The following is a 22,686-nucleotide window of genomic DNA, read 5'->3' as shown; positions in this document are numbered from 1 at the left end:
AAGCGCAAATCGCCCAGAGATGTGGCAAAGTACATTATGCACTTTGTCCCAGGTGAAAGGAGAGGTTTGCAGCAGCTCTGTGTGAAAGGACCCCAAGACCCCTGTGTGCCTGTCCTGTGTCACGCAATCCCTATACTAAGTGTACCTGTGTGTGGTACTTCTGGAAACACTCCCCTAAGCATAGGGCAGGGTGGTCAGGGCAGTCAGTACAGAAATAGCGGGTGTCACGCTGTCACGGGCTGTAAGTGAGCAACAAGAGCCTACACAGTGAATAGCAACTGACCGGACCCAAACTAGGGAGGATAAAGGGTGACCCCTGTCAGACCCTAAAAGCTCTCCCTAAGCTGCTAAGCACATGTCCAGATCCGGATGGTGGATCGAGACATGCCCGCGTACCTAAGGCTGATGACCACTGAAACCCCTACAGTAGTGGAAGGGGCACGGCCACCGGTGCCCTGCTCAGTATATGGACGGAACCGGGGTCGCCTCGGATCCAGTCAGCAAAGAAACAGAAACACACAATGTCTGAACACTTAACTGAAGGAGCTGCGGCTGCAGTGAAAACAGATCCAAAGTCAGTACTTGCTTCAGCAGAACACAGATCCAGTGAATAGATATCACACAGGTGAAGATACTCAAGCGAGAGATACAGCTCAAATGAAAAGTATAATCCGCACCTCTACAAAGGAGGTGGGGTGATTTAAAGGCAGCGAAATCAAACACAGGAGGGACAGCTGGGAGGAAGGAAACAGAAAGTAAAGACCTCATCACAGGGGCGGAGAAACAGGGCAAAGGGAACTCCTCCAAGCTCTAGTAGTGACATCATCACAGGAATGGAGAAACAGAGCTGTGAGAACGTCTCAAAGCTCTGGTAGTGACACACGCCTTATTCCACTCTTGCTACAGACACGACATCTTTTTCGGGGTGGCGCTTGGTTTGAGGTACCAGCAACGACATTGGGGAAATGTCGCTCGAGTAGATGGCTCCCTACACTGGTGGTTGGGGCCACGGAACCTCCTGGATACAGGAGGTTCTCGATTATCTCTTCCTGAAATTTGAGGAAGGATCGTGTTCTCCCAGCCTTACTGTAGAGAACAAAACTATTGTACATCGCAAATTAAATAAGGTATACAGACACCTTATACCAGAGTCTGGTCCTGCGGGAGAGTAAATAAGAAGCCAACATCTGGCCAAAGACCACCCCTCCCATGAGCAAATTATAATCGTGGACCAAGAGGGGCTTTTCAATAACTCCAGTTGCTCATTCAATTTGGATTGTCGTGTCTGCGTGAATGGAGGAGAGCATGTAAACTTCACGCTTGTGTCACAACCAGACATCTGAGAAGCTCTGACAGATTCCTTTCAGAACCTCCTCCTTGAGCTTTCTTTGTTTTGGTTTTCAGTTCCTCATCTTGTTAGCCTCTCTCAGCTGTCTTGTAGTTGGACTGATTGCATCCCTTTAAATTCCTCCCCATAATGCATTAGTGGGCGGTTTATACAACTTCCTGGAGTGTGTGTGCATGCTGATCCTATTTCCCAGTCTTCTACAAGTTAAGTGTTGTACATTAATTTGCGATTTTATGTTTGCTGGATCCCAGGTGACCCTGACTCCCTCCGTGTCTAGTGTAGGGAGCCGGTGGTCGTGTCCCCTCACTATTGTAGGGTGTTCAGGTGTTATATAGTCGAGGTACGAGGATATGCGATCATCCACCATTGGGGTGTTCGCATAGGCTGAGCAGTCAGGGAGAGTGCCAGGTCTTATGCAGGGGTCTCCCTTTGGTTCCTTAGTTTTGGATCCAGTGAGTCATATATTCATTTTGCATTGTCTTGTTTCCTGTACACCTTCCGTGACAGCTTGTCTCTCCATTTCACCACGAGCAGTTTTTCGTTACACTAGGCAGCCCTCTCCCCCTTGCAAGACAGGTGGTAATGAGCCGTTGCAGGAAGCCCCGGCGACTAGTTCGCGCAGTGCCACAGCAGCCAATCTGTTCTAGAAACAAATGCCTGAAGAGGGGCACACTTGTGTAGAAATTTTCCACATAAAGATGGTACCCCTTGCCAAATAAGGGTGACACCAAGTCCCAGACTGTCTTCCCACTGCTCCCCAGGTAGTCAGGGCAACTGAGTGGCTCCAGGGTCTGATCTTTACCCTCATAGACACGAAATGTGTGCGTATAGCCTGTGGCCCTTTCACAGAGCTTATACAATTTAACCCCATACCGCGCTTGCTTGGGATGTATTGTTTGAAGCCAAGGCACCCGGTAAAATGTATAAGGGACTCGTCTATGCAGATGTTTTGCTCAGGGGTATACAAATCTGCAAATTTGGTATTAAAGTGGTCTATGAGGGGCCGAATTTTGTGGAGCCGGTCAAAAGCTGGGTGGCCTCTGGGACGAGAGGTGCTGTAGTCACTAAAGTGCAGGAAACGCAGGATGGTCTCAAATCGTGTCCTGGAAATGGCAGCAGAGAACATGGGCATGTGATGAATAGGGTTCGTGGACCAATATGACCACAATTCATGCTTTTTTGTCAGGCCCATGTTGAGGAGAAGGCCCAGAAAAGTTTTAAATTCGGAAACTTGGACGGGTTTCCACCGGAAAGACTGGGCATAAACGCTTCTCGGGTTGGCGGCTATAAATTGAGTGGCATACCGGTTTATTTCTGCCACGACTAAGTCAAAGAGCTCCGCAGTAAAGAACAGCTAAAAAAGAACAGTGCCGATCCGATCTGAGCTGTCTCAACCCGAACTCCAGACTGGGCGGTGAAAGGGGGAACTACTGGTGCAGCTGAAGATGGGGGCTGCCAATCAGGGTTTGCCAGCACCTCAGGGACTCTAGGGGCTCTACGGGCCTGTCTGTGCGGTGGCTGCGACGGGGGGGAACGACTGCACGTGCCACCGTACCAGCTTCAACTGCCCTTCTGAGGCTCGCCACTTCACCATGTTCTACGGCAGTGCTGGCACTAGGTCCAGGATGGGCTGCGCTGCTGGTGTATGCCTCACCACGTAATCCGACAGCACCAGCACCACTCTGCTGCTCTTGAAGCGGATCCTGCGCAACCTGTGCAACCTGTGATCTAGCAACACGCGTACGCCTAGTGCTATCAGGGACCTAAATCTCATCGTCCGAACTTTGGGTCAGACTGCCACTGCTTTCTACAGGTTTGTATTCTGACCCGCTGGATTCGTCAGATGAGGGTTCCCATTCCTCATCCGACTGGGTCAGAAGCCTGTAGGCCTCTTCAGAAGAATACTCCTTATTTGCCATTTGGTCAACTAAATTTAGGGGGTATTCCCTGAGACTACCCAAGACAAAAAAGCAAGCCTGTCTTACAAATGGGAGGCTAGCGAAGTACAGGAAGCCGCTGCGATTGATAAAAAATATCAAAACTGATTTATTTATTTTTATCGCCGCAGCACTTTTGCAGTGATAAAAAAAAAATTATAATAATTTTGTCACTGCGGCGGGGTGGGCGTGGGTGAACGCACGTGTCGGAGACCGATTAGGCAAACTCTGCGTTTTGGGTGGAGGGCGAGCTAATACTACTATAGATCTGACTGTGATCGGTTCTGATCACTTACAGATACTATAAAAGTACCAATGCTGATTAGCGATACGCTAATCAGCGAATCAATGACTGCGATGCGGTGGGCTGGGCGCTAACCGACGCTAACTACCTACCAAAGGGGCCTAAACTAACCTAAAACCTAACAGTCAATACTGGTGAAAAAAAAAAATGACAGTTTACACTGATCACTTTTTTCCCTTTCACTAGTGATTGACAGGGGTGATGAAGGGGTTAATTGGGGTGATGGGGGGGGGTTGTTTGGGGCTAAATGTGTTGTGTTTGGTGTACTTACTGCAATCTGTGCTCTCTGCTGGGATCAACCGACGAAAAGGAACCAGCAGAGAGTACAGAAGCCATTTCTCGTCGACGCATCGTCGCGTCATCTCGCAAGAAAAGTCGCAGCAGAAGTTCGTCACCAGCCTGCCAGCCAATGATCTACGCTGGCAGCAGGCTGGTGACGAACTTATGCTGCGACTTTTCTTGCGAGATGACGCGACGATGCGTCGACGAGGAACAACCCCACTGCCCGCAGGACGCATCCCTGCGTTAGGCGGTCGGGAGGCGGTTAAGTAATTAAAAAAAAAAATTGATATTGGCACGTCCTTGACGGTCGGCTCTATAAATATATCATATGATCCACCACGTCCGATACATACCATAAAACTGTGTAAAAAAAAAAAGCCATTTTTGTCAGCTTACATGACAAAAAGTGCTCAAAACGGCATATGTCCCACAAAATGGTACTAATAAAACAGTCACCTCATCCCTCAAAAAATTTGCCCCTACATAAGAAAATCGCTAAAAAATAAATAAAAATAAAACTATAGCTCTCAGAACATGCAGACATAAAAACTTTTTTTGTTTCAAAAATGCTATTATTGTGTTAAAGTAAAATAAATAAATATACATATTAGGTATCGCCACGTCTTACATCACAAAAAGTGCTACACCAAGCGATCAAAAAGGCGTATGCCCCCCAAAAAAGTACCGATCAAACGGTCACCTCTTCCCGCACAAAACGATACCCTAACTAAGACAATCGGTCAAAAATTTAAAAAAAAAGCTATGGCTCTCAGACTGTAGAGACACGAAAACATCATTTTTTGGGTTTCAAAAATACTATAATTGTGTAAAATTTAAATAAATAAGAAAAAGTATACATATCAGGTATTGCCACGTTCGTAACGATCCGCTCTATACAAATGTAACATAACCTAACCCCTCAGTTGAAAGCTGTACAAATAAATAAATAAAAACTGTGCTAAAACCGCAAATTTTTTGGGTCACCTTGCACCATAAAGTGTAAAAATGAATTATCAAAAAATCATATGTACTTAAAAATTGTACCAATAAAAACGTCAACTCTTCTTGCAAAAAATGAACCCCTCAACAATATGATCGGCAGAAAAATAAAAAATAAAATGGCGTTCAGAAAAAGGAGACACAAAAACAGAATGCTTTATTATGTAAAACTGAAACTAACAAAGAAAGTAGACATATTTGATATCACTGCGTCCGTAACAACCTGCACTATAAAAATGGACATGATCTACCCTGTCAGATAAATGCTGCAAAAAATGAATAATAAAAACTGTGCCAAAACAGCAATTTTTGGGTTACTTTGCCTCACAAAAACATAATACAGGGAGTGCAGAATTATTAGGCAAGTTGTATTTTTGAGGATTAATTTTATTATTGAACAACAACCATGTTCTCAATGAACCCAAAAAACTCATTAATATAAAAGCTGAATATTTTTGGAAGTAGTTTTTAGTTTGTTTTTAGTTTTAGCTATTTTAGGGGGATATCTGTGTGTGCAGGTGACTATTACGGTACATAATTATTAGGCAACTTAACAAAAAACAAATATATACCCATTTCAATTATTTATTTTTACCAGTGAAACCAATATAACATCTCAACATTCACAAATATACATTTCTGACATTCAAAAACAAAACAAAAACAAATCAGTGACCAATATAGCCACCTTTCTTTGCAAGGACACTCAAAAGCCTGCCATCCATGGATTCTGTCAGTGTTTTGATCTGTTCACCATCAACATTGCGTGCAGCAGCAATCCCAGACACTGTTCAGAGAGGTGTACTGTTTTCCCTCCTTGTAAATCTCACATTTGATGATGGACCACAGGTTCTCAATGGGGTTCAGATCAGGTGAACAAGGAGGCCATGTCATTAGATTTTCTTATTTTATACCCTTTCTTGCCAGCCACGTTGTGGAGTACTTGGACGCGTGTGATGGAGCATTGTCCTGCATGGAAATCATGTTTTTCTTACCTTGCAGACTTCTTCCTGTACCACTGCTTGAAGAAGGTGTCTTCCAGAAACTGGCAGTAGGACTGGGAGTTGAGCTTGACTCCATCCTCAACCCAAAAAGGCCCCACAAGCTCATCTTTGATGATACCAGCCCAAACCAGTACTCCACCTCCACCTTGCTGGCATCTGAGTCGGACTGGAGCTCTCTGCCCTTTACCAATCCAGCCACGGGCCCATCCATCTGGCCCATCAAGACTCACTGTCATTTCATCATCATTGAGATATTTCTTGGCCCAGTCTTGACGTTTCAGCTCGTGTGTTTTGTTCAGTGGTGGTCGTCTTTCAGCCTTTCCTACCTTGGCCATGTCTCTGAGTATTGCACACCTTGTGCTTTTGGGCACTCCAGTGATGTTGCAGCTCTGAAATATGGCCAAACTGGTGGCAAGTGGCATCTTGGCAGCTGCACGCTTGACTTTTCTCAGTTCATGGGCAGTTATTTTGCGCCTTGGTTTTTCCACACGCTTCTTGCGACCCTGTTGACTATTTTATATGAAACGCTTGATTGTTTGATGATCACGCTTCAGAAGCTTTGCAATTTTAAGAGTGCTGCATCCCTCTGCAAGATATCTCACTATTTTTGACTTTTCTGAGCCTGTCAAGTCCTTCTTTTGACCCATTTTGCCAAAGGAAAGGAAGTTGCCTAATAATTATGCACACCTGATATAGGGTGTTGATGTCATTAGACCACACCCCTTCTCATTACAGAGATGCACATCACCTAATATGCTTAATTGGTAGTAGGCTTTCGAGCCTATACAGCTTGGAGTAAGACAACATGCATAAAGAGGATGATGTGGTCAAAATACTCATTTGCCTAATAATTCTGCACGTAGTGTATAGAGCAATAAAAAAAATCATGTGTACCTCAAAATAGTATCAATAAAACTGGCACCTTATCCCCTAGCTTCCAAAATGGGGTCACTTTTTGTGAGTTTCTACTGTAAGGGTGCATCACCCTTCAAATAGGACATGGCATTTAAAAACCAGTTCAGCAAAAACTGCCTTCCAAAAACCATATGGCGTTCCTTTTCTTCTGTGCCCTGCCGTGTGCCCTTACATCAGTTTATGACCACATGTGGGGCGTTTATGTAAACCACAGAATCAATGTAATAAATATTAAGTTTTGTTTGGCTGTTAAACCTCGACTGTGTTAAAGAAAAAAAATTGATTAAAATGGAAAAATCTGCCAAAAAAGTGAAATTTTGAAATCTCATCACCATTTTCCTTTAATTCTCGTGGAACACCTAAAGAGTTAAAGCTTGTAAAATCAGTTTTGAGTAACTTGAGGGTGTAGTTTCTACAATGGGGTCATTTATGAAGGGGTTTCTACTATGTAAGCCCCACAAAGTGACTTCAGAACTGAACTGGTCCTTAAAGGGGTTTTCCCATTTCAGACAATGGGGGCATATCGCTAGGATATGCCCTCCATTGTCTTATAGGCGCAGCCGTCCCTGCATTAATTTCTATGGGATTGCCGAAAATAGCTGAGCACTGGCTCAGCTATTGCCGCCTGCCCCATAGAAATGAATGGGAGCATGGGCCACGCATGTGCATTGCGCTCCCATTCACTTCTATCGGGGGTCCTCCAGCCACAGCGCTCCCCGCTTCGTTCTCGTTGTAGGTGCGGGTCCCAGCGGACCCGCACCTATCAGACAATGGGGGCATATCCTAGCGAAATGCCCCATTGTCTGAGATGGGAATAGTTGACTTTGGAAATTTTCTTAAAAATAAAAAAAAAATGCTTCTAAAATTCTAAACCTTCTAGCGTCCTAAGAAAATAAAATTGCATTACCAAAATGATGTCCACATAAAGTAGACATATGGGGAATGTTAATTAATTAATTAATATTTTATGAGGCATCACTATATGTCTGAAAAGCAGAGAGATTCAAATTTAGAAAACAGTGAATTGTTTCAAATCTATATGTCAGATTTGCTAAATTAGGCCTAGTCAGGAAGGGGGTAAATGGCCCGGTCTGGAAGTGATTCAAATATACTATACCTACACTAAACCCTCCAAATTTCAAGTGCAGATGGCAGATGTGGTGTATTTCAGTGGAGAAGGCAGAGTCTGGAGTTATTTTTGCCTGGTCACATGACCATCAATCAGCAGCCATCTTATTGACAGATCTCCTGTATGGACAGCTCAGATTTGCTCAACATAGGACAATATAGCAAACGTCACAAAAAAAAAAATCACCAAAGGCTATATTAATAAGTGTCATATAATCATCTTACAGACTTATTGGTCAACAATAACCAGAAACACCTTTAATGTTAGTGAATGAGAATTTATGAAATGTCACAGGTGCTTTACAAAAAGTAAACGATGATTGAAAAACTTGTGGTAAAGTTTACCAAAAATCATATATAAAGTTTGGCTAGGGCAGAGAAACAAATCCTACTTACTTAAAGTAGCGATTAGGCTTGTAATGGACTTTTAGATGGTTCATGAGGTCTTGCATGCTATCTAGCACTTCACCACAGCCACTAATGGAGCATATGAATTTTTTATCTGTTAGGAAAAAAAAACATTTTCAAAAGATTTTTATATTCATATGATGGTTACCATGATACCGTTATTGAGAAGAAGAACACATTTTTATCACAAGGGAAATAAATAAGGTTAAATCAAAAGGCTGGGAAACAAAAGATTAACTTGAACCAGTCATACAGTTAGGATCATTACACAAATAAGTTTGGCTCTGGCATTTTTTACATTTTTATTTTTTACCAGTAAAAAATGCCACAGCAAGCACATTATTTTTGCCACCTGCATTTTTGGTGTGTTCTTTTGCACCCAGTGTGCCTTACTATTAGGGTTTTCTTCATGTCATTTGTCCCCTATAGAGAAGGTAATTGCTAAACCAAGGCCCCTTTCACACGGGCGAGTTTTCCGTGCGGGTGCAATGCACGAGTTGAACGCATTGCACCCGCACTGAATCCGGACCCATTCACTTCTATGGGGCTGTGCACCTGTGTGATTTTCACGCATCACTTGTTCGTTGCGTGAAAATCGCAGCAAGTTCTATTTTGTGCGTTTTTTCACGCAACGCAGGCCTCATAGAAGTGAATGGGGCTGCGTGAAAATCGCAAGCATCCACTTAAAACCGATTTTACAATTTTTGTTAACCATTTAGGCGTTCCACAAGAATTAAAGGAAAATGGAGATAACTTTTCACTTTTTTGGGGCAGATTTTCCATTTTAATCCAATTTTTTCTTTTTAACACATCGATGGGTAACAAACAAAACTCAATATTTATTACCCAGATTCTGCGGTTTACAGAAACACCCCACATGTTGTCAAACTGCTATATGGGCACACGGCAGGGCGCAGAAGAAATGGAGCACCACATGGTTTTTAGATGCCATGTCCCATTTGAAGCCCCCCTAATGCACCCTTACAGTAGAAACTCCCAAGAAGTGACCCCATTTTGATAACCAAGGGATAATGTGCCAGTTTTATTGGTACTATTTTTGGGTACATATGATTTTTTGATCATTCATTTTAACACTTTATGGGGCAAGGTGACCCAAAAATTGGTTGTTTTAGCAGTTTATTTTTTATTTTTACAGCATTCACCTGAGGGGTTTGGTCAAGTGACAACATTTTTATACTTCTACTTAATACTGCGCTACCAATGTTTTTAATACTGGGGGAAGGGGTGGCGACGCACTGCGCCACCAATTATGTTAACTCATTAATTCAAATACAGGAGGGAGGTGCTGGCTGCAGAATCATATAGCCGGCAAACGCCTGCGCTGGGGTGGCGGCGCAAGGGATTATTGGCTCCCATGCCCCCCGCAATATTCACCTACAGTGCGGCAGCCTTGTTGCATATGGCGACAAGGCTAAAAAGTCTTCTGCAAATTTTAACCCCTTAAGGACGTAGGGCGTACCAATACGCCCCATTTCCCAAGTCCTTAAGGACTCAGAGCGTACCGGTACATCCTAACTTTAAATCTCTATTCCGGCGCCGCTGGGGTTAATCGGAACAGGATGCCGGCTGAAATCATTCAGCCGGCATCCTGTAACAATGCCAGGGGGGGTCATTAACAACATTGGTGGCGCAGTGCGCCCGCGGCCCCCACCCCAGTATTAACGACATTGGTGGCGCAGTGCGCCCGCGGCCCCCACCCCAGTATTAACTAAAATTGGTGGTGCAGTGCGCCCGCGGCCCCCACCCCAGTATGAACCACATTGGTGGCGCAGTGCGCCCCCACCCCCCCTATTGATCGTTGGTGGCAGTGGCCACAGGATCCCCTCTCCCCTCCTCCTCCGATCGGAGTCCCAGCAGTGTAATGCTGGGGCTCCGATCGGTTACCATGGCAGCCAGGACGCGACTGAAGCCCTGGCTGCCATAGTAAGCTCCATGCTGCTCTGTGCACAAAGCACAGAGCAGCAGGGACAGTGTGAGCTCCTATTCACCCTGATAGAGCTCTATCAGGGTGAATAGGACAAGGGTTGTAGTCCCTAAGGGGGCTAGAAGTTAGTAAAAAAAAAAAACAAAAAAAAAAACCCCACCAAAATATTAAGTATAAAAGAAAAAATAAATACACATTAACAATAAACATTCATTTTCAGCAGGAATTTTTTTTTTTTTTTCAAAAATGAAAATTCACATAATATCGGTATAAATTATCGGCTATCGGCCTAAAAGTTCACAAATTATCGGTATCGGTATCGGACCTAAAAAAATCAATATCGGTTGATCCCTACTCCAAAGTCTGAGAGCCATACATATTGGGCATCGTCACGTGCGTAAAAGTCGTCGCTACAAAAATAACTTTTGATCAAACCCCTCGGATAAACAGCGTTAAAAATATAAAATAAAAACGGTGCCAAATTTCCATTTGAATCCTTTTTTCCGGTAATAAAGCAAGAGTTAACAGCCAAACAAAACATAAATATTTATTGCCCCGATTCTGTAGTTTGCAAAAACACCCCATATATGGTCGTAAATGGCTATATAGCCGCACGGCAGGGCATAGAACGAAGGGAACTCCATATAGTTTCTGGAAGGCAGATTTTGATGGACAGTTTTTTTTTTTTGACACCATGTCCCATTAGAAGCCCCCCTGATGTAGCCTAGACTAGAAACTCCAAAAAAGTGACCCCATCTAAGAAACTACACCCCTCAAGGTATTCAAAAGTTACTTTACAAACTATGTTAACCCTTTAGGTGTTCCACAAAACTAAATAGCGAATGTAGAAACTATTTTAGAATTTAATTTTTTGTTACCTTGCCTCAAAAAAGAGTAATATAGAGCAACCAATAATCATATTTACCCCTAAAATAGTCCCAAAACAACAACCACCTTATCCCGTAGTTTCCTAGATGGGGTCACTTTTATGGAGTTTCTACTCTAGGGGTGCATTAGGGGGCTTGAAATGGTACATGGTGTAAATAAACCAGTCCAGCAAAATCTGCCTTTCAAAAACCATATGACATTCCCCTTCCTTAATGTCCTGCCGTTTAGCCAAATAGTAGTTTACGACCACATATGGGGTGTATCTGCAAACTACAGAATCAGGGCAACCCATTTTGAGGTTTTTTTTGGCTGTCAACCCATTTTTTGCAGTAATAAAGTAAGGGTTAAAATGGAAAATATTCCAAAAAATTGAAATTTCCAAATTGTTTCTCCATCTGCCATTAACTCTTGTGGAACACCTAAAGGGTTAACAAAGTTTGTAAACCCAGTTTTGAATACCTTGAGGGGTGTACTTTCTTAGATGGAGTCACTTTTTTTACATTTCTATTCTAGGGGTGCAACGGGGGGCTTCAAATGGGACATGGTATAAACAAAACCAGTCCTGCAAAATCTGCCTTTCAAAACCCATATGGTGTTCCCCTCCTTCTATGTGCTTCCGTTTGGCCAAATAGCAGTTTATGACCACATATGGGGTGTTTCTGCAAACTACAGAATCAGGGCAACCCATTTTGAGGGGTTTTTTTTCCAGGAAAAAATTGATTATATTGGCAAATTTGTCAAACAATCAAAATTCATAAAATGTATGTTCATTTGCCATTAAGTCTTGTGGAAGACCTAAAGGGTTAACAAAGGTTGTAAAAACCGTTTTGAAAACCTTGAGGGGTGTAGTTTCTATTATGTAAGCCTCATGTAAGTCCATAAAAAGTGGGATTTTGAAGATTTCAGAAAAATTGCAAAATTTGCTTCTAAACTTCTAAGCCTTGTAACATCCCCAAAAAATATAATATAATTACCAAAATGCTACAAACATGAAGTAGACATATGGGGAATGTAAAGTCATCAAAATTTTTGTGGGTATTACTATGTATTACAGAAGTAGAGAAACAAACTTTGAAATTTGCCAATTTTTCTAATTTTTGGGTAAATATGGTATTTTTTATGCAAAAAAATTAACTTTTTTGACCCAATTTTAGCAGTGTCATGAAGTACAATATGTGACGAAAAAAACTATCTCAGAACGGCCTGGGTAAGTCAAAGCGTTTTAAAGTTATCAGCACTTAAAGTGACACTGGTCAGATTTGCAAAAAATGGCCAAGTCCTTAAGGTGAAATAGGGCTGAGTCCTTAAGGGGTTAAGGCGCATTGGCGACCATTTTGGTCGGCATCTGGAGTGCTGGTTGGTACTATTTTAGGGAACATATGATTTTTGGTACAATAAATAGCTTGTTTTGGCAGTTTTATTTTTTTGTTATTTACAAAGTTTATCTGAGAGGTTAGAGCATGTGGTATTTTTATAGAGCAGGTTGTTACGGACACGACAATGCCAAATATGACTACTTTTTTAGGTTGCTTGTTTCAGTTTTACATAATAAAGCATTTTTGAAAAAAAATGTATGATTTTTTTATTGTCTCTATATTCTGAAAGTCATAGTTTATTTTTGAGCGACTGTCTTATGTAGGGGCTTATTTTTTTTTGGTATGAGATGACTGGTTTGATTGGTACTATTTTACGGTGCATATGACTTTTTGATCGCTTGGTATTACACTTTTTGTGATGTAAGGTTTACACAATAATATCATTTTTGAAACAAAAATAAATAAATCATGTTTTAGTGTTTCCATAGTCTGAGAGGAATAGATTTTATTTAATTTTTTGGTCGATTGTATCATTTTTGCAAGAGGAGACGACGTTTGATTGGCACTATTTTGAGGAGCATATGAATTTTTTTTTTTTTTTTTTTTACAGTGTTCACCTGTGGTATTTTTATAGAGCAGGTTGTTACGGACGCGGCGATACCTAATATGTCAACTTTCTTTTCAGGATGAGGTGACCGTTAGATTGGTACTATTTTGGGGGGCATACACCTTTTTGATCGCTTGGTGTTGATCTTTTAGTGATATAAGGTGACAAAAAAAATGAGAACAAAACAGGGAGAATTGTGGCTGGAGGACCCCGGAGTCCAGCTACCACCAAGCGCTGCTCCCATACAAGTGAATGGGAGCGCACCACGCACGCGCTGCCCCCACTCCTATTCATTTCTATGGGGCCGACGGAAATAGCAGAGCCAGCGCTCAGCTATTTTCTGTGGCCCCATAGAAATGAATGGAGGGCAGCTGCACATGCGCAGTCCACTACTTTCCCCGCTCCGTTCTTCGTGTAGGTGTGGGTCCCAGAGGTAGGTACTAGTGAAATGCCCCCATTGTCTGTGATGGCAAACCCCAATTAGGCTCCTGCTATGCTCATGAAATCTGTGACCAGTTCCAACCAACCCCAACCTAACCTTACCAATCGCTTTCTCAACATCTATGGTCAGAGAGGGTGAGAAGTGCAAGAGGGACCGTTTATCTCCTCGATGACCACCAGTACTGTGAAAACACAAATTACCAAGGAACAGACTTTTATAAAAGCCGACGCTATTAAAAGGAATCTTGGACTATTAACCTGCTATAATACATTCACAGTACTGCAGATAAGTTCAGATATTTATTTTCAAATTTTTCGACCAACCCACATTCCCACCATGTCAGCATTTTAAGTGGTGAGGAAATAAGCTACTCGGACTGCTGTGCATGAGCACAGGAGTTCTCACCATTATATTAGTGCAGCACAGCAGTCCGATGGACAGTGTATTTTACTCCAGCTTTGAATATTGAGAGAACGAGAGGCAGTAGAAAAAATTCAAATGGCGATCTAGACTCCTTATGTGCACTACTACTTATGTATTCCTGTAGATAAAAATCCAGATAGATAGTCAAGCATAAAACATTTTTTTTTACTTGGCATGTGCTAAAGTCTTGTCTTACCTTCCAAAGACCGAGTGGGTTTATAGTGAATGGACACATGATGGATAAGATCCTGCATGTTCAGGAATGTACGGTTACAACCATATGTAGAACATTTGTGACCCTTTCCTGCAAAACATAATAAATAAAGAACCAATAAAGAATTCAATTACTACATTTGAAGGGGGTTTTCCGTGCTATATAAGAACCTAGTCCCAAAACCCACCAATCCAGTGGAAAATCATCCTTGCCTATAAGGCCCCATTCACACAGTCTGCAATTTCGTTCCACATTTTGCGGAAAGGAATTGCAGACCCATTCATTTCTATGAGGCTGCACGATGTGCTGTCCGGATACGGAATGGCGGACCCACACTTCCGGGTCCGCAATTCCGTTCCCGAAAAAATTGAACATGTCCTATTCATGTCCGGAATAGAATATGCATATTCTATTAGTGCCGGCCATGTGCGGTCCGCAAAATGTGTAACGCACATTGCCGGTGTCCGGGTTTTTTGGATCCGCAGATCTGCAAAACACACTACGGAGGTGTGAATGGACCCTAAGAGGAGATTTTCCCTCTGAACCAAATAATTCCACCCAATGACAAGCGCATGGAGCCAGGTTATCACTGACCTCACATCAAACTCTAATCATGCAGAAGTGGCCATGCTGTGACTGCTGGGACAAGTGAGAGGCCTTGTAATGACTAAGGAAGGATAGCTGAGGTCCTGCTATGACAGTGGGGAGAAATGGCTATATTACAGGTCCTTCTAAAAAAATTAGCATATTGTGATAAAGTTCATTATTTTCTGTAATGTACTGATAAACATTAGACTTTCATATATTTTAGATTCATTACACAACAACTGAAGTAGTTCAAGCCTTTTATTGTTTTAATATTGATGATTTTGGCATACAGCTCATGAAAACCCAAAATTCCTATCTAAAAAAATTAGCATATCATGAAAAGGTTCTCTAAACAAGCTATTAACCTAATCATCCGAATCAACTAATTAACTCTAAAGACCTGCAAAAGATTCCGGAGGCTTTTAAAAACTCCCAGCCTGGTTCATTACTCAAAACCGCAATCATGGGTAAGACTGCCGACCTGACTGCTGTCCAGAAGGCCATCATTTACACCCTCAAGCAAGAGGGTAAGACACAGAAAGAAATTTCTGAACGAATAGGCTGTTCCCAGAGTGCTGTATCAAGGCACCTCAGTGGGAAGGAAAAAGTGTGGCAGAAAACGCTGCACAACGAGAAGAGGTGACCGGACCCTGAGGAAGATTGTGGAGAAGGACCGATTCCAGACCTTGGGGGACCTGCAGAAGCAGTGGACTGAGTCTGGAGTAGAAACATCCAGAGCCACCGTGTACATGCGTGTGCAGGAAATGGGCTACAGGTGCCGCATTCCCCAGGTCAAGCCACTTTTGAACCAGAAACAGCGGCAGAAGCGCCTGACCTGGGCTACAGAGAAGCAGCACTGGACTGTTGCATGTCATTCGGAAATCAAGGTGCCAGAGTCTGGAGGAAGACTGGGGAGAGGGAAATGCCAAAATGCCTGAAGTCCAGTGTTAAGTACCCACAGTCAGTGATGGTCTGGGGTGCCAGGTCAGCTGCTCGTGTTGGTCCACTGTGTTTTATCAAGGGCAGGGTCAATGCAGCTAGCTAGCAGAAGATTTTGGAGCACTTCATGCTTCCATCTGCTGAAAAGCTTTATGGAGATGAAGATTTCATTTTTCAGCACGACCTGGCACCTGCTCACAGTGCCAAAACCACTGGTAAATGGTTTACTGACCATGGTATTACTGTGCTCAATTGACCTGCCAACTCTCCTGACCTGAACCCCATAGAGAATCTGTGGGATATTGGGAAGAGAAAGTTGAGAGACGCCAGACCCAACACTATGGATGAGCTTAAGGCCGCTATCGAAGCATCCTGGGCCTCCATAACACCTCAGCAGTGCCACAGGCTGATTGCCTCCATGCCACGCCGCATTGAAGCAGTCATTTCTGCAAAAGGATTCCAAACCAAGTATTGAGTGCATAACTGAACATAATTATTTGAAGGTTGACTTTTTTTGTATTAAAAACCCTTTTCTTTTATTGGTCGGATGAAATATGCTAATTTTTTGAGATAGGAAATTTGGGTTTTCATGAGCTGTATGCCAAAATCATCAATATTAAAACAATAAAAGGCTTGAACTACTTCAGTTCGTGTGTAATGAATCTAAAATATATGAAAGTCTAATGTTTATCAGTACATTACAGAAAATAATGAACTTTATCACAATATGCTAATTTTTTTAGAAGGACCTGTATATATACCACTCACAAAAAGTTAGGGATATTTGTCTTGTGGGTGAAATTTCAGGATCAACCTAAAATGCACTCTAACCTTTACAGGTAAACTTAATATGACCTTCTCTAAACTTTTAAATGCACACAACTGTTCAATATCTGTAAAGAATATATCAAGGCAACTGGACGTACTGTAGATTTCTTGAAAACGTTTCACTCGTTCTTCCAACGAGCTTTCTCAATTCTGAGTGATTGTACAAAAAATTCGGGGAATAAATATGTAACTGAATCCACATCTGGTAATTAGACCCAGCATTGGGTCAAAGGTGTTGATTCCATTCCAATGCTGGGTCTAATTACCAGATGTGGATTCAGCTACATATTTATTCCCAAAAATTTTTGTACAATCACTCAGAATTGAGAAAGCTCGTTGGAAGAACGAGTGAAACGTTTTCAAGAAATCTACAGTACGTCCAGTTGCCTTGATTTATTCTTTACAGATATATACCATGACCTGGATAAATGAGAACCTTCACAGACACAACTGTTCAATGTTTCAGTATTTTTTGCACAACCTTCTCTTCTCTAACAAGGAGCCTAATGGCAAAATTCACAACAGGTGTTTGATCCCAAAATCACCCCCTAAATATCCTGGAAATTTTTTTATTTTCGGATCACTGTAGGCGCTGCCAGGATATGGATTTAAGGAACATCAGGAGCGATGCGGTAGATTCACAATAATCTTTATTCACAGGGTTGTCAAAGCGTTTCTAGGACGGAGCGTCCCTTTCATCAGTACAGTAATGGTAAGGCTACTTTCACACTTGCGTTCGGTGCGGATCCGTCTGGTATCTGCACAAACGGATCCGCACCTATAATGCAAACGATGGTATCCGTTCAGAACGGATCCGTCTACATTATATTTCTGAAATAAATCTAAGTCTAACTGTTAGTCAGACTGATCCGTCCTGACTTTGCATTGAAGGTCAACGGGGGACGGATCCGTTTGAAATTGCACCATATTGTGTCAACGTCAAACGGATCCGTCCCCATTGACTTACATTGTAAGTCTGGACGGATCCGTTTGGCTCCCAGCGGACACCAAGACGCTTGTGAGAGCCTTCAAACGGAACTTACAATCATAACCCCGAACGCAAGTGTGAAAGTAGCCTTAGACTTGCACAGGGGAGCTTTAAAAAGGCACATTTTTGGCAGGCTGATTGAGGAAGGGGGGGTGGGTACAAAGGTGTGTTTTACATAATTAACAGAATCTGCAGTTAGTATTGTAGGGTAGTTTGCTGATGGTGGCCAAAAATAAAGGTACAATAAGGATACTGTTCTGCTTCGCATTATTGACTGTTGTATAACACTAGTCAGACAGCTTAACAATAATTCAGAAGTCAAGAAACGTGAGACATCAGATCTGTTTGTATTCTCTTTTCTGAATAACTTTGTAAAACTACAATATAAACATAAACAAAACATATGTATCAGTACATTACATATAATACAGCAGCCTCACTTCATCAGTGAGAGTACTCACAGACAATTCCATCATTAGTCCAGGAATAAATCAAGAGCTCCTCTGCATGCAGCCTGCAAGATCCAGGAGCAGTGATGAAATGGAGGAAATACAGTTCCAGGTTAAAGGTTACTGCCTCTGGCTCAGAGAACAATGCACTTCCTGTAAAGTTCTGGCGAAGTAGAAACTAACTTTGACCACTAGATGGCAGCAACGTCAAACATAACATTTCAGTACACTCTTTACAGCACATTACATACATTATAATGCACAAATAGGCAGAACACTCCCTGTCTGGCATAATTATTATTATGTCACTACCTAAATAACTACTGCTATGCAGAAAAAACATATAAACAGGAAATGGAATCCTAGCTAATCTGAAACTAAAACTATGACGTCAGTTATAGGTCTAAGATACATTTTGGAAGTCCCATTCTTCGCAATCTTGACCTCTACCTTCCTAACATTGCCATCCCTGCTTGGTAGAGCATTGACAATAAGTCCTACAGGCCACTCATTCCTGCTCTCTTGGCTGTCCTTCAACAGAACAACATCACCCACTTTTACATTTGGGCGATCCTCAGTCCATTTCCTACGGCGTTGCAGATTAGACAAATACTCCCTCTTCCATCTTTTCCAAAAAGTGTCTGCCAAGCATTGTACTTGCTTCCATTGTTTAGCATGAACTTGTGTTGTACTTATGGTTCCGGATGGAGCAGACAAAGAGTTCACCTTTTGAGTCAACAACATTGCTGGGGTAAGGACCATAGGTGTATCTGGGTCTGAGGACACAGGAACTATAGGCCTGGTATTCATAATAGCTGTAACCTCTGCCATAAAGGTGCTTAAAGTCTCATGGGTCAAGTGAGCAGTTTTAGTTTGTAGCAACATAGCGTCCAAGATTCGCCTGGCAATACCTATAAGTCTCTCCCAGACACCACCCACGTGTGAAGAGTGTGGAGGATTAAAAACCCATGTACATCCTCTGTCTTGGAGAAAGTCTTGCAATTGTGATTCGCTGGCACAAATGTTAAGTTCCTTGCAGGCTCCTACAAAGTTTGTTCCTCTGTCAGAACGGAGCAGTTTTGCTGGGCCACGAATTGAGAAGAATCTCCTCAAAGCATTAATAAAGCTTGATGTTGACATGGTTTCAAGTAGCTCTATGTGTACAGCTCGGGTAGACAAACAAGTGAAAAGGACTGCCCATCGTTTACTGTCTGCGCTGCCTCCTCTAGTGCGGCGGGTTAAGACACACCACGGACCAAATACATCTAAGCCCACATTGGTGAAAGGTGGTTGAGCAATTACTCTGTCCTCTGGTAGCTCTGCCATCTTTTGACTTTGTAACCTTCCTTGCAGCTTGCGGCAGATGACACATTTGTGTATAACAGCTGATACCAAGCGTTTGCCACCAAGAATCCAGAAACCTGCGGTTCTAATTGCACCCTCTGTGATGTGTCGCCCTTGGTGAACTACTTGTTCATGATAGTACCTAACAAGCAGTGTTGCAATGTGGTGATTATAAGGTATAATGACAGGCTGTTTCTCTTCCTCTGAAAGTTCTGCAAGAGACAAACGTCCACCTACTCTCAACAACCCATTTTTGTCTAAAAAGGGGCTAAGCTTCCTAAGATGGCTTTGTTTCGGGAATGTCTTTTGTTTTTTGATGCAGTCAATTTCCTTCTGGAAATGTTTGTTTTGAACAGAAGAAATTATAACAGACTTTGCCTGAGCAAGTTCTTCTAGATTGACTTGTTCATGGAAACTTTTCCACCTTCTGACCTGATTGCTGCTGGTTTCCCTCTGGAAGGTTTTAGCGACATGGATGAGTCTGGCTAGGGTCTTAACTAATATCTTCCAGCAAGAAAATCTATCAAAGCAATGTGAGTGAAGTGTGGCTTCAGAAGCTCTGGTGCTGAAGCTCGTAATCTCAAATCTGATTTCAGGGTCAGCTTCAGGCTCTATGAGTGGAAAAGCATTAGCAGTGTCTATATCCTCACAGTGTGGTTGGTACAGAAAGGTTGGGCCTGAGAACAAAATAGAGTTCTGAAGGCATGCTGCTTGAGTAGGCCTAGTGGCATAATCTGCAGGGTTTTGATCTGTAGATACATAGGACCACTGATCTGGATGTGTAGACTGCCTGATTCTATTCACTCTGTTGGAGACATACAGATAGAACCTCCTAGTGGTGTTGCAAATGTACCCTAGGATAGTCTTGCTATCAGTGAAGAATTTCACAGCATCAAAATCAGTGTCTAGTTGATCTGTGATTAGCTCAGACATTTCGACTGCAAGTACAGCAGCACACAACTCTAAGCGAGGAATAGTGTGGGCTGGTTTTGGGCTTAATTTGGACTTTCCCATGACAAATCCAACACGACACATATTTTCTGCATCAATTACTTTCAAGTAAGCTACTGCACCTATAGCTGTAGTGGATGCGTCTGAGAAGATGCATAGTTCTTTATCATTGTCCAGCGTCCCCTTAATGAATTCAGTGAAATCTCTTTTCACTTCTGGCTTTCTCTGCAGTGTTTTGCTGAGTGAATGCAAACGCTTCATGGCTTGCTCCCTGTTACTAGGCAAAACACGTCTGGGTGTGCGAAAGGGGAGAGGGGCCACCCAACTGTGATTGTCATCTTGGTAGGCCTCTTTATCCATAATCTGCAAGAAGATCTGATCTTTTATAGAGAGGGCCTGTTTATCATCATCTTTAGTTTTCTGAAATACTGTTATCCCTAGATTGTCTGTCTCAATGTTGGAATTGACTTCTTCTTTACCATATAGTGTAGAAAAGTCACAGTGTTGTGTTGACCTGCCAAAGCTTTCCTTGACAATGAAGTTGTTGTGACAGGGACTGAGAAGAGATGTGCGTCCATTTGTTAACACAGACGTCTTCAAAGTGCTAACGTTGTCAGGCTGGTGCACTGTCCCCTGGCAAACCTCTCCTAAAATGACCCATCCCAGGTCCAGTCTCTGTGCATAGGGGGCATTATAAGGTCCATTGATTTGCTGGCGTACCTTGTGTACCTGAAGGATATCTCTTCCAAGAAGTAGAAGGATAGAAACATCTGGCTCAACAGCTGGGATAAGGTGAGCAATTGAGCGGAGGTGGGGGTGGTGATGAGCTACTTCTGGAGATGGAATCTCAGTTTTGTTGTCAGGTATCATGCCACACTCTATTAGGGTAGGAAGGGGAAACTGCACTTTCTTATTGAAGGACTCAATGGTAAAGTCAGTAGCTCTTCTCCCTGTGGTTTCAATTGTCCCCGCACATGTCCTTAGAGTTTATGGAACTGCACTTGCCTTAAGGTTAAAGATATCAAAGAAATCTGACTTTGCAAGGGATCTGTTACTCTGTTCATCTAGCACTGCATAAATTTTCACCGCCCTTTCTCTCTTGCCAGTGGGATACACAGTCACTAGACAGATTTTAGAGCATGATCGTGCACTCTTGCCTTGTCCACATACTTCAGTGCAATTGGACATTACAGAGGAGAGTGAGGTCTCTTGTTGCTCCTTGTCCTGATCTTTCCTGGGTTCTACAGTCTCTAGTGGGGCAGGGGCAGGGCCGGGGTGCAAAGCTGCAATAGGTCTCTCACTGCCACATTCTGTACATTCTACTGGTATTTTGCAGTCTTTGGCAATGTGATAAGTAGATCCGCAGCACTTGAAATAGATGCCGTTTTGTTTAAGGAAGGACACCCGCTCTGCAATGGGTTTGCTTCTAAAGCCTTTGCATTTCTTTAGTGGATGTGGTTTTTTGTGTATTGGACAATGTCTATCAGGGTTTTCTATGGTGTGTACCTTGTGGGTGCTTTGGTAGTCTGTGACTTCTGAAGGTACAGCTGTTTTGTGTGTGGATACAGAGGTCCTACCGTGAGGTCTGTGAGGTCTCTCAGGTCTGTGTGATTGATTGCCGTTGGTGGTGAAGGCGAAACTGGGATCACTTCGGATTTTCGCTTGCTGTCGGACAAACCTAGAAAACACAGAGAAAGGAGACTCCATAATCTTCTTTGAATTTACCTCCTACAGACATCCACTTGTCTTGCAGATTTGAGGGTAGCTTCTCTACTATGGGATTAGTGCCTCTAGCTGTATCTAGATACGAAAGTCCTTGCAAGTAGCCATCCTCTTTGGCATATTCTATCTCTAGTAGAAGATCACTTAGTTCTTGTAGCCGCACGTTGTCTCTGTAGCCCACCTTGGGAAAGACTTCAAGTTTTTTCAACAGTGCTCCTTCTATTACCTCTGGGGATCCATACGTTTCTTCTAGTCTTTTCCAGGTCATGTTGAGTCCTGCTGCAGGGTTGAACAGGTTTGCTCTTCTCATCCTCTTAGCATGCTCTGCTGACTCGGTGCCAAGCCATTTTATCATTAAATTAAGTATTTCTGCTGGTGATAAGTTCAGACCTTCAGTGGCATTCAGAAAGGAAGACTTCCATGCCCAATAGTTTTCAGGACAGTCATCAAATTGGAGAAAGCCTGAGCTAACCATTTCTTTGCGGATGAGATATTTGGTGACATCCACTGCACATTGTTGTTCGCGCATGTAATCTATAGGTTGAGGTGATGGGAACACTTGTTTTTTGTTCTTAGGGGTTTCTGGTGCTTCATTCTTGGTTTGCTGGCAGCCGCTGACCTCATGAGTTTGATTGGGCCTGCTCAGGGGGTATGTTGATCTCGGCCTGAATTCCTTTGCTTCAGGTTTAAGAGACTGTTCCTTTGTATGCGCATCAG

At 42.7% G+C, this 22,686-nt stretch overlaps 1 protein-coding gene across 1 annotated transcript in view; it reads right to left on the bottom strand.

Annotated features, from left to right (window-relative positions):
• Positions 1 to 22,686, bottom strand: part of ZNF414 (zinc finger protein 414) — a 208,798-nt gene that overhangs the window by 134,927 nt on the left and 51,185 nt on the right. The window contains exons 3-4 of the mRNA XM_044281924.1: positions 14,143 to 14,250; positions 8,314 to 8,419 (exon numbers count right to left, since the gene is read on the bottom strand). Of these exons, the coding sequence (XP_044137859.1) occupies positions 8,314 to 8,419; positions 14,143 to 14,250 (214 nt within the window). The remainder of the gene's footprint in view (positions 1 to 8,313; positions 8,420 to 14,142; positions 14,251 to 22,686) is intronic.

Source organism: Bufo gargarizans, chromosome 1 (assembly GCF_014858855.1).
Source record: "Bufo gargarizans isolate SCDJY-AF-19 chromosome 1, ASM1485885v1, whole genome shotgun sequence".
In the NCBI taxonomy this organism is placed as follows: domain Eukaryota; kingdom Metazoa; phylum Chordata; class Amphibia; order Anura; family Bufonidae; genus Bufo; species Bufo gargarizans.
Note: the sequence above shows the minus strand (reverse complement) of the source record. Positions and strands in the feature narration are given on the sequence as shown.